Below are 12,490 nucleotides of genomic sequence, written 5' to 3'. Positions count from 1 at the left end.
TCGTGCGTGAATTACTCCAAATTTGTGTTACATGTGTGAACTTGTAAGTTGAGTATTAGACAAATAAACAAATCCCTAAACGTACGTACACAGTTTTTTATGTAATTCGATCTAAAGAAACGAATATAAATAAGCTCGAGCAGCATTCAACGTTCAACACTATCTACAAATAAGTGAAGGTGTGAAAAGTCATTTGCAGATAATAATACTTCAAACATGGTGCGATGCTTTTTCGGTTACTCCATCAGTGTGTTGATCCTAGCGATTTTAGTGATGATGATACCTTCAGTGTACAGTCAAACTCAACGGACAACGGTAGCCTCAACTGGCAAAGAACCATCTCAGACCGATAAGATTCGATTAACGCGACAAGTGATAAAGAAATCAAGAAGAAAGTTTTTCGGTGCACCTCCGTCGATTGTAGGATAAAAAGTAGACTAAGTTTAATGAAAGATAAAAGTGAATAAAGTTTTAATTTTGTATTTTTTATTTTGATAACCGGATTATAGAATTTTTCGCCTAAAAGCCCCATATTTGTTTCTCACGATCAGTCACAGGCTTAATTTGATTTATTCCGATCAAGGCTTCTCCCTGGCAGCTTAACACAAATAATTCAACACCATCAGTTGGTAAACCGAAAACAACGCAGAACAAGATGTAATTTCGTAAGTCATGAAATTCAATTGAGCCAGGCACTTTTTCCCTGCATCCGAAATGCTCCCTCTCGCTGCCCGTTTCTTCATAAGGGTACTAAGTTGCAGCTCTTCAGTTCGGCGATACAACAAGCTCAATCCAGTTATGATTTATGAACCGTGGTTTTAATCCTGCCCTCTTGAAGCAACCGAAGATGCAGAGCTAAACCGGCAGGGTCGTGATGGCCAGACGGCCAACAAAAGTCAGACAGACTACACCCGCACCCGGCCAAAAGTCGGTCGATGCAACTAAGTGCAAGTTTGCATCGGTTGGATTGCACTTAGAACTCTTCTTCCAATTCTGAAAAAATACACGGAGCGACAATCGAGCAAGAAGTTCTTTGTCTTTGAAAAGTTTCGGAAAGTTTTAGTATTGCAAGTGCAAAATGAATTTAACGTCATTAATTTGAAAATTTTGATGTTAAAACAATCCACAAAAATATATAGACGTCAGGTATCAGGTCAAGTCAGAGTTGGGTTTGTGTGTTTTTTTAGATGACTGCGATTTTTTTCCGATTATTACTATTTTTTGTTTGTTTAAAAAATCAGATATTAAAACAATTTTTAATACACTTTCTACCAATAAGCCGTGTTGTTATGGGCAATTTTTTAAAGTAAAATCAATTGAGACTCACAGCTTATTCCTCAATTTTGATTTGAAAAATGAAATGAATGAATGTGCATTTTTCTCTGGAGTTGATTCAGTAGTTATGAAATTATATACTTGTGTTTGAATATTGTGCGTTGATATTCAAATTTAAACGTCTTTCAGAGATAGCTGAAAGAGTTATAATTTTTTTATTTATTTTTCTATTTTTTTTAAAGCATGGCACAATGGAAAAAAGTGTAAAAACTGCGAAGAAATTCAATATCTTCCCTCCTACATGTACCGAATCTATGAAAATATACTTTCTTTTGTGAAAAAGTCCAGAAAATCGATTGGACACAGTTTTAAGCGCCACACGAGCTAACGAATGAAGATGTAGTGCCTTTTTAACCCCTCATTGCCCTAAATTTTGTAAACAGTCTAGATGAAACTGATTTAGACTACATAGCAAAAACATTTGTTGTAAAATTTCAGCAAATATCATGTAACAAAAAGAAGCAGGACATTTACCGTAATCATCAAGAATCAAGCTTAACCCTGCGATGACTCATGGATGACCAGTCCTTTTGTAAACATGGTCACGAAAGTGTCCATTACAGACAAATCCTTCGGAGCAATCTTCTTTCAGGAAAGTTCAGCTAATCTAAACCTCTCTTCCATGGATCACTGGCGTTTGAAATGTTCGAAAAAAAAAATCAGTGACGTGCTCAAAATCATATTCATCAATCCGTAAGAAATTCGCAATATTGCAACTCAGAATCTCGAAATGATTGTTTGTGAATGGTTAAACCGATTTAGTGTATCAGATTTGAAGGCAAACTGATACGTTAAAAAAAACTCATTCGCCATTCGAAAACGTTAATTTCAATGAACTTACAAGTCATCCTTACGTAAGCAGGGCACAACCCGGCGTAGCATGATCGGTGCATTTTTCGCGAGCCAAATTTGCGAAAAGCCGACGCCATTTTCCCTGACCCGGAGGTTCTGCTGCCAAACAGAGTTCTGGTCATCTCCGGCGTTCTTTTTTGAATAACGTAACCGGAGGCAGAGATAGCCTAGAATCATTAAGACCTCCAAGCAGGGGTGCCAGGTGTCCTGATTTATCAGGACTTGTCCTGATTTTCGAAAGACCGTCCAGATTTTTCAAAAACTCTTGCCTTGTTCTAGATTTTGAAAATTGATCACTAAAATGTCCTGAATTGTCCTAATTTTTATTAAATCATCTTAAATATAATCGAATCTATAGTATAACTTTAAGAAAATCGACTAAATATAACAATAATCGAATAAGCCTTTTCAACGTATGGTAATCTTCGGTTTAGATGATTTTTAAACTGTGTTTTTCCACAAAAACTACAGGCCAGCCAGAAAACTGCTTACAGCTACTGCATAGATCAAGGCGTTTACAGCATCTGTGTTTCATCTTTATTTATGCAATCTAAGCAGAGCTGCTTGTGATTTCCAGGAATCAAGAAGTGCCCTGAAAAACCCTGATTTTTTGCTTTGCATTGTCCTGATTTTTGACGAAACCACCTGGCACCCCTGCCTCCAAGCTCTAGAAAAAAATAGAATTTTTAGCATCTCACTCAAGAGTGTTTCTAAGTATTTAACTGTTAATTTCTCTACAGCATACAAGCCCATAATTATCCTCATTTTTTTCATATCTTTTAGCATAATTCTTTACCGTACAAAAAGTTTTCAAACAATTTGAATTCATCAAAATTTCAATAAGCAATTATTAAACCTTGAAAAAATTAAAAAAAATTATCGCCTGTCAGACACTATTTAAACAATTTAAACTATTGAAAAAACTATTAATTTTTTTTTGGCATAAATTGCTTAGTTAGAGGTCAATAAAGTGAATTCCATTGACAGACATTTTTCTCAACGGATTCGTAGTCCATCTTTTTAACGCTAATCGATTGGCTTCTTAAAATTTGCTTATTGTTTTTTTAAAACTGATTGCTTTGCTTGAAACTGTGTAAACTGGCTTCGCATCCCTCGGCTGAACGGGAGACACGCAACCTGTCGTTTGCTAATTGCAGCCGGCGAATGCTCGCTCACGCACGATACGCAGCTCAGCCGCCGTGTCTGTAAGTGTGCGTGTAGTAGGTAGAGTTGCTAACTGTTTTCAAAAAAGTCTGGAAGATTTTCGTAGGTGGTGGCCCTATTATTTTTTTGCTCACCAGTTTTATTTTAGACGGATACTATACTACTCATTACTTTACTCGTAAAATCGCATAATAAGATACAGATGTTGCTGTCACTATCAATTTAATGGGCCTCAATGTGCTTTGTTTATTGCCTGCTTCACTTTTCCCCCAACATTTCGCTGAGTCAGTTGGCGAAAATGGAAGAAGTAAGCATTAGAGTTGTCCAAATGCGATTCGAAAGAACGGAGAGGAAAGCAGCTTCGTGAATAAAAAAAATCTGGATGGAAACCAGATCCGGTGGACAAAACTTTGAACCGGATAAGCCAGTGATGGAGTGGAGTGAATGGAATGCATGTGTTAATGTAAGTATATTTGGAAGAACGAGTCAATCAGGTGGGCTAGTTTGATCACAGTTATTCCGGCATCCATGTATGTATAAACCCGGTCAACTGGCAACTGATTGAACATTCTTATTGTATAGCCAGTTCGGGATTCGAAACCAAAAGTTATCTTGCCGATACCGGTAATCGAACCCAGTACGCCAGGCATATCATACCAGACTCGTGCCAGCCTATCCGCTAGACCACATCGGCACTAGAAGACTGCCTCGCCTCAGTTCAAGAGGTGGCCAAAAAAATGGGATCTCGTCATAGCAACGTCCATCATGCCAAGGCAAGATTTAGTCTAAAGACATATAAGAAGCAAAAGAAGCCGAAGCCAAATTGAAAACAAGCTGTTTCTGTCAAACCAAGAGCTCTTAAATTATATGATCAACTACTGTCTGAAAAATATTTATAATTTTTGTCAATTCAAAATTTAGGTAGCACCAATGTACGTTTTTGGTGATAAATGTTTTTAGAAGAAAACGATAAATTTTTCAGTTTTGTCCAAAATACTTGATTCACTTAAATGGATCTTTTACGCTTTACTAGATTTACCCTTGTGTGCGTTGCAACATGTCCATTGAGGGAAAAATTGAATCATACCGTAAAAACAGTTTTTGAAATTCTTAAATTTAAATTTAAATCTTAACTCTCTCATTGTTTTTTTTATTTTAAACTGCAAGCAAAACGTGAGCAATGCTTTGCTATATGTTTTCTTGCATTTTATAGAGTTTTCATATGATTTTGGCAACAACACCGAGTGAATAGTTTTCAATTTTTTTTTTATCGAAGCTTGTATGTTTTTAGATCAAACTCTGTCTATTACGATGAGAACACCAGAAAGGCATCCACTTACCCCTGACGGCCAATCAGCTGAACGCTATGGACGGAATCCGCACCACACTGGAACCACACCACTACAACCGACAGCCACAGATGACAGCGAGAGAGAGACAGTAAATTTACCATCCACCCACCACCCAACTACCCCACTTTGAAGAATGCACCTACGTACTTTTCGGGCTTTGAAGAAAGTAACTCGTTAGCACCATTTTGCATTATATAATTTCACCATTCGTGTGCTATCACTTGCCCTAAACACTCGTCAAAATCATTCCCGTTTATTTCGTTAATTTTAAATATATTATGTAGTTGTTTTTGAATAAAATGTGTAATTATTAGTGTCGTGTTTTTATAAGTCGTCGCGTTAATTTGTTTTGTCCGGAACGTCCCAAAATTGGGAAATAAATAGTTGAGAAAGGCTCAACCCAACCAACAACGAGGAACCAATCTCCAGGCACCAATTCCAAACCATAGGACCCAATTGAGAAGGCATCCATACAGTCCACCAATCCACCAGATACCAGGCAAGGTAATCCCACCCCAACATTTGGTCCTTCGAGCCGGATTTCGGCCAGCAAGTTTCACTTTCTGGGCCCATCGAAGCGAGGCAAGCTTCATCTCAAGGCAAGGCAAGGCAAGCGACTTTTGGCGCCATCGCAAAACACGACACTCATCACTATTCAGCACTACACATCTTCGCCATCGAGGTCATCACTCAGCCAAGTAAAACATCGCACGGAATTCTTATTGGATTACCAGCTATCGTCGTTTGGGCATTCTAAACTGCACGTTTAGCACTTAATCATTTGCACACTACCATTCCGGCTTGCTGAGGAGGATCTCGAACACAACTTACCACGGCAAGAGGTTTTCGGCGGCTGATTCCTGACCAAACCGACAACTTTCCGATCACGATCATCACCATCATCACCCAAAACAGTCAAAGCCTATTGGCGGGTACTTTGTACTGTTTTGTCAGGTAAATAACACACGAACCTAGTATACGTCCAGCCGTAGTTTGGACCCTTTTTGATCCTACATCGCATGTTTTTATTTCGCCTGTTTGTAAACAAACTTCGGATGCACTTTCCGAGTTGCATCATCAACATTTGGATAACTAATACACCGATCATAAAAAGTGTTGAAGAGGTCACACACATCACCGCGCAGTGGGGTCCATTGAGGAAAATTTCTGGAGATTGCCGATAGAAATAAATACACTGATTCGGCACCTTTCTAGTAATTTTCACCCGTAACACAACCGATACTATTTCCGAATACATCGCGACGTAACTTCGACAGCAGAACAACGAGTTTTTCTGTAAAGTAAGTGAAATTTAGGCACTACACTTTTAGTATATGTTCTGTCGAAGCGAACGCGGATACTACATTGAAGTTTATGTTTCCCTATATGAACACACTGTCAACCTAATGATCATCAACCATCATTGAGCTTCCGAGGGGCTGTAAGAAGTACGATTTGAGGAATTATCAATTTAATTTTGGAATTGCAGTTTTTAACTGCGAATGATAAAATTTAAATTGCGCTACAGTTTTTTCGGTCAGGTAAATTACACACGTATATGTCCTACCGAAGCAAAATTTTGCGGAATTCTACATCCAACAATTCTCGTTCCCTTCAACGCACGTGGCCAACAACATAATCAATTGATAACCGAGTGGAAATTGCATTTGTCATCAATTACCTGGTTTTCTGAAACTTCAACATACCTGTAGAGGTTGCGCAGCTAAATTTTTTCAAAATTCAACTACCATGCCAGCTACTACTTCATCTACCAAGGGCGTCGGTGAAGAATCTACAAACGAAACTTCGGGCGCAACTTGAGATGTTCAAGACGATTACAGCGTTTTCGAGCACTCTTGCTGAGGTGACTTCGGTTGAGAAAATCCAGGTGCGGTTGGCGAAAATAGACGAATTGTGGGAGAAGGTTAATGAAACACTGCTTGAAATCGAAACCCATGAGGAGTACGTAACAATGCCAAACACATCACCGTCGCAAATTCGTATCGATTTTGGAGAAACCTACTACGATGCGAAGGCTGCCATGCTTGAACGAGTCAAGGAGATTGAGCAAGAGTCTTCTACCGTTCACCAGTCTACAAGAATGATGGATTCCTCTTTGCAACCAACAGTTGAACACGTGAAGCTTCCTCAAATAAAACTTCAGCAGTTTGATGGAAATGTGGATGAATGGCTTAGTTTCCGGGATCTTTACATGTCGTTAATACATACGAAGGCGGACTTACCAGATATTGAGAAGTTTCACTATCTCAAGGGCTGTTTAGCTGGAGAGGCTAAGAAGTTGGTCGACCCTCTCGCTATAACCAGTGCAAATTACTCAATCGCATGGGAATGTTTAATGAAACGGTATAACGACAGTAAGCTGCTGAAACGTAGGCAGGTTAATGCACTGCTGAAACTCCCAGGTGTCACCAAGGAATCCGTAATGGAGCTGCAATCTTTACTAGAAGCTTTCGAACGTGTCGTACAAACCCTTGATCAACTTGTGAATGCCGATGAGTACAAGGACTTGCTGTTACTGGAGATTTTATGTACTAGGTTGGACCCAACAACGCGTCGCGCATGGGAAGAGCACACGGCCGGCAATGATCGGGATAAAATCTCGGATTTAACGCAGTTCATTCAAAAAAGGATCTCTGTTCTCGGCTCACTACCTAGCAAGGTCTCCGAAGGACGACCCGAGTACAACAGGAAACCACTCGGAATCCGCACTAGCCACAGTGCGACCCAATTTCCCAAAGGTCGATGCGTTGCCTGCTCTGATTTTCACCCACTCTTCATGTGCCAGTCTTTCAAACGGTTATCGGTTTCGGAAAGAGATAAGATGATTCGTACGAACTCTCTATGCAGAAACTGCTTTCGGCGAGGACATGTGGCTTCGGAATGTTCTTCTAAATACGTATGTCACAACTGTAAGGGAAAACATCACACGTTGATTTGTTTTCGGCCAGACGCACCAACACCATCCACCTCAGGAGCGATAAGACATACTTCGGACAATCCAGGTACTTCTACTTCAGGAACAGTGTCAGCCAACATCGCAAGACGTTCGCTTTCCTCGGTACTTCTAGCAACAGCCGTAGTTTTGGTAGAGGACCAAACTGGAGGCAGTTATCCCGCGAGAGCCTTACTAGACTCTGGCTCTGAATGTAACTTTATGGCTGAACATCTATGTCAAAAACTCGGAATAAAAAGAAGGCATTCAAACTTATCGGTAATTGGAATTGGACAGGCCAACACTCGAATCAAACATCAGGTCACTGCAACCGTCAAGTCGCGGAACTGTCAGTACAAACAACAAATGGATTTCTTGGTTATGGCAAAGGTTACCGCGGATTTACCAACAACAGATATCAACATTTCAACCTGGAGATTACCCGAAGGAATCAAACTGGCTGATTCCGAATTTTTCGCTTCGAAATCCATTGATCTTATCCTTGGCATCCAACACTTCTTCGAATTCTTCCAATCTGGTCAACGAATTGCGTTAGGAAATGGGCTACCGGTCATCACTGAATCCGTATTTGGATGGATAATATCTGGAGTGACAGAAAACAGGCAACAAATATCGAAAACTGTCTGCAACACTGCAAGTTCAATGGATCTGGACGAATACCTAACCCGGTTTTGGACATGCGAAGAGATGGGGTCTGTTCGCAATTATTCGCCAGAAGAAGCCCTATGTGAGGAGCAGTTTGCAAGCACGGTCCGCAGAGAAGAAGACGGGCGATACACAGTTTCATTACCAAAGGATGGAGACGCAACGTCTCGACTGGGCGAGTCGAGAAAAATGGCTTTACAGCGTTTCGAGAAGCTCGAGAATAGGCTCCAACGGAATACGAATCTTCGCCAACAATACAACTTATTCGTACAAGAGTATCTACAGCTTGGTCATATGCGGAAGGTGGACTTGTCCCAAGGGGAAAGCAAGAAGCGGTGTTATCTCCCTCATCACCCTGTTTTCAAAGAAGCTAGCACTACAACCAAACTTAGAGTGGTGTTCGACGCATCGGCTCTAACGTCGAATGGACTATCGCTGAACGACACATTACTGGCAGGGCCGGTAATACAAGATGAACTGCGATCAATCGTTTTACGCTGCAGAACGAAGCAATTTCTAATAGTAGCCGATGTGGAAAAGATGTTCCGCCAAATAAACGTTTGCGAGGAAGATAAGGCACTGCAGAGCATTCTCTGGCGTTTCGACCCTACAGAACCGGTGGATACGTATGAGTTGACAACCGTCACATACGGTACAAAGCCGGCACCCTTTTTGGCAACGAGAACGCTTCTACAGCTCACAAGAGATGAAGGCATCAAATACCCTTTGGCAGCGAAGGCTATGTCCGAAGACGTCTACATGGACGACGTCTTAACTGGCACGGAGAAGGAGCATGAAGCAATTCAGTTACGAGAGCAGCTCATCGAATTAACTAAGCAAGGAGGATTCAGACTGAGGAAGTTCGCATCCAATTCGAGAGCAGTGCTTCAAGGAATTCAGGTCGCTGACTTGGCAATTGCAGAATCAGGTGAAGTGGAACTTGATTCGGACCCCACTATCAAGACTCTTGGTTTAGTCTGGCAACCTGCAACGGATACGTTTAGGTTTCAATTCAACATTAAAACGATGGATCCCAACGAGATGCAAACGAAACGCAGGATTTTAGGCGCAATTGCGGCCCTTTTCGACCCACTTGGCCTTTTGGGAGCAGTCATAACAACAGCAAAGGTGTTTATGCAACGTTTGTGGTGTTTAATGGATGAAAATGGTCAACCCTTAGATTGGGACAGTAAAATACCTGATGACATGGCACGAGATTGGATGGCGTTTTACACTGGAATACCTAAGTTGAACGAATTAAGAATACCACGCTGCACAATTGTTCCAGATGCTGTTGATATTCAACTTCACATTTTTTCTGATGCGTCCGAGCGGGCCTACGGAGCATGCGTGTACGCCCGTAGTGTGAATTCAAAAGGAAAGGTTTGCGTACAGCTACTGACCTCCAAATCAAGGGTTTCACCGCTTAAATCTCAGTCGATTCCGAGACTTGAACTTTGTGGTGCGCTGAAGGCAGCTGAACTGGGAGAAAAGGTTAAGGAGTCGATTAAAAGCGATGTGAAAATGTGCTTCTGGACTGATTCTACATGCGTCTTACAATGGTTAAAATCTCTTCCAACAACGTGGTCAACATATGTTGCTAATCGCGTCTCCAAAATCCAAACAATCACCGAGAATCAATCGTGGAGGCACGTCCCAGGGGAACAAAATCCAGCAGACTTGGTCTCTCGTGGTTTATTACCAGAGCAGATCGAATCCATCAGCCTGTGGTGGGAAGGCCCACCATGGTTAAAGCAGGAGACATCGAGTTGGCCAGTACAACCTATACGGATGGAAACAGAGGCAGTCACCAGCGAATTGAAACGAAAGGCAGCGAATGTAGCGACAACAGAGAATCAGAGATTTATCGATTGGTATGTGGAAAAATTCTCCTCGTTTTCGGATCTGATTCGAAAAACAGCGTATTGGATGCGGCTTATTAAACATTTTCGGAAACTTGAACCCACACCGACTGGATTTTTAACTACTCCCGAGCTGAAGGAAGCTGAATACACTATAATCCGTTTAATTCAACAATCAGCGTTTAGTGAAGAATGGAAACAACTTTCTAAGGGTGAAGAAGTTCATCGAGGTTCTCCTATGCGTTACTTTAATCCAATTCTAGAATCCGATAACCTTATTCGTCTTGGAGGAAGACTAAAATATGCACAAATACCTGAAGGAGCAAGACACCCCATAGCACTTCCAGTGCGTCACCACTTCACCAAGCTTCTACTAGAAGCATATCATAAGCGGTTACTACATGCAGCACCGCAACTTCTTCTGAGTAATGTCAGGCTCCACTACTGGCCTCTTGGAGGACGCAGCTACGTTCGTCATATTGTCCATCAGTGTTTACGCTGCCACAGAACGAAACCGAAGGCCATCGAGCAGTTTATGGGAGAACTTCCAAGAGCCCGTGTAACCGCAGCACCGCCGTTCGCACGAACTGGAATTGACTATTTCGGGCCTGTATACATTCGCCAGGGACCACGTCGAGCGCCACTTAAGGCTTATGTAGCCCTCTTCATATGTCTCTGTACAAAGGCGATTCATCTAGAATTGGTGTCCGATTTGTCGACGGAGAAATTTCTTCAGGCTCTGCGTAGATTCATTGGAAGACGCTCAATACCTACCGATTTGTTTTCCGATAATGGTACTAATTTCGTCGGCGCTCGGAATCAGCTGAAGGATTTATTGGCGAACCTTCGAGACCGGCAGCATCACCAGCAGATCACTAAGGAATGTGCTGAACAAGGGATCCAATGGCACTTTAACCCTCCTGCCGCTCCCCATTTCGGAGGTTTATGGGAAGCTGCTGTGAAGTCTGCCAAAATACATCTCCTGAAGGTCCTAGGTGACAACGCGGTTTCGTACGAAGACTTCAACACGCTGCTAATACAAGTGGAGGCATGTTTAAATTCAAGGCCGATTACCCCACTGTCGGAAGACCCCAACGATCTGGAGCCGTTAACTCCTGGTCATTTCATAGCTGGAAGACCACTTCAACAACTGCCAGATCGAGATTTCACCGATAAAAAACCAGGACAACTGAAACAATACCAACTTATGCAGCAGAAACTACAATTTTTTTGGGCACGGTGGCATAATGAGTACCTATCACAACTTCAAGGAAGATTCAAACGCTGGAAACGTGCTGTAGAGATCAAGGTCGGTCAACTCGTCGTTTTGAAAAATGAGAATACACCTCCGATGCGTTGGAGACTAGGTCGTATCCAGCAACTGCATCCGGGAGAAGATGGAGTCGTCAGAGTAGTTACACTGAAGACATCTAGCGGAGTTCTGAAGCGGCCCGTCGAAAAACTCTGCTTGCTCCCGTCGGAATGTCAGCCACTGGACAGCGAAACCACCGACGACAATAAGGCACCTCGAAGGTTGATTGAGTGATCATGTGTGTTCGGAAGGGTCTTTTCTTATTTCGTTTCAGAAATTCCGGCAATTTCAGCGCGGGCGAAGATGTCTATTACGATGAGAACACCAGAAAGGCATCCACTTACCCCTGACGGCCAATCAGCTGAACGCTATGGACGGAATCCGCACCACACTGGAACCACACCACTACAACCGACAGCCACAGATGACAGCGAGAGAGAGACAGTAAATTTACCATCCACCCACCACCCAACTACCCCACTTTGAAGAATGCACCTACGTACTTTTCGGGCTTTGAAGAAAGTAACTCGTTAGCACCATTTTGCATTATATAATTTCACCATTCGTGTGCTATCACTTGCCCTAAACACTCGTCAAAATCATTCCCGTTTATTTCGTTAATTTTAAATATATTATGTAGTTGTTTTTGAATAAAATGTGTAATTATTAGTGTCGTGTTTTTATAAGTCGTCGCGTTAATTTGTTTTGTCCGGAACGTCCCAAAATTGGGAAATAAATAGTTGAGAAAGGCTCAACCCAACCAACAACGAGGAACCAATCTCCAGGCACCAATTCCAAACCATAGGACCCAATTGAGAAGGCATCCATACAGTCCACCAATCCACCAGATACCAGGCAAGGTAATCCCACCCCAACAAACTCTGTTATCGACATTTCAATTTTGTTCTTTTTGTTTGGAATTTAATCGGTGTTTGTTTTTCTTCTTCACATGTACCTAGTTTGATTTTCAGAAACTTATAAGAGCATCTTTGCT

At 41.8% G+C, this 12,490-nt stretch overlaps 1 protein-coding gene across 1 annotated transcript; it reads left to right on the top strand.

The window, feature by feature from the left end:
• Positions 1–6,525: 6,525 nt before the first annotated feature.
• Positions 6,526–11,730, top strand: LOC129741616 (uncharacterized). The gene has a single exon (XM_055733354.1). It carries the CDS (start codon positions 6,526–6,528, stop codon positions 11,728–11,730), a length of 5,205 nt encoding a protein of 1,734 aa, XP_055589329.1.
• The last annotated feature ends 760 nt before the right edge of the window (positions 11,731–12,490 follow it).

Source organism: Uranotaenia lowii, chromosome 2 (assembly GCF_029784155.1).
Source record: "Uranotaenia lowii strain MFRU-FL chromosome 2, ASM2978415v1, whole genome shotgun sequence".
In the NCBI taxonomy this organism is placed as follows: domain Eukaryota; kingdom Metazoa; phylum Arthropoda; class Insecta; order Diptera; family Culicidae; genus Uranotaenia; species Uranotaenia lowii.
Note: the sequence above shows the minus strand (reverse complement) of the source record. Positions and strands in the feature narration are given on the sequence as shown.

Bases quoted from the DNA above. Each gene is read 5' to 3' on its own strand.
- LOC129741616 (XM_055733354.1), top strand. From the start codon at position 6,526: ATGTTCAAGACGATTACAGCGTTTTCGAGCACTCTTGCTGAGGTGACT.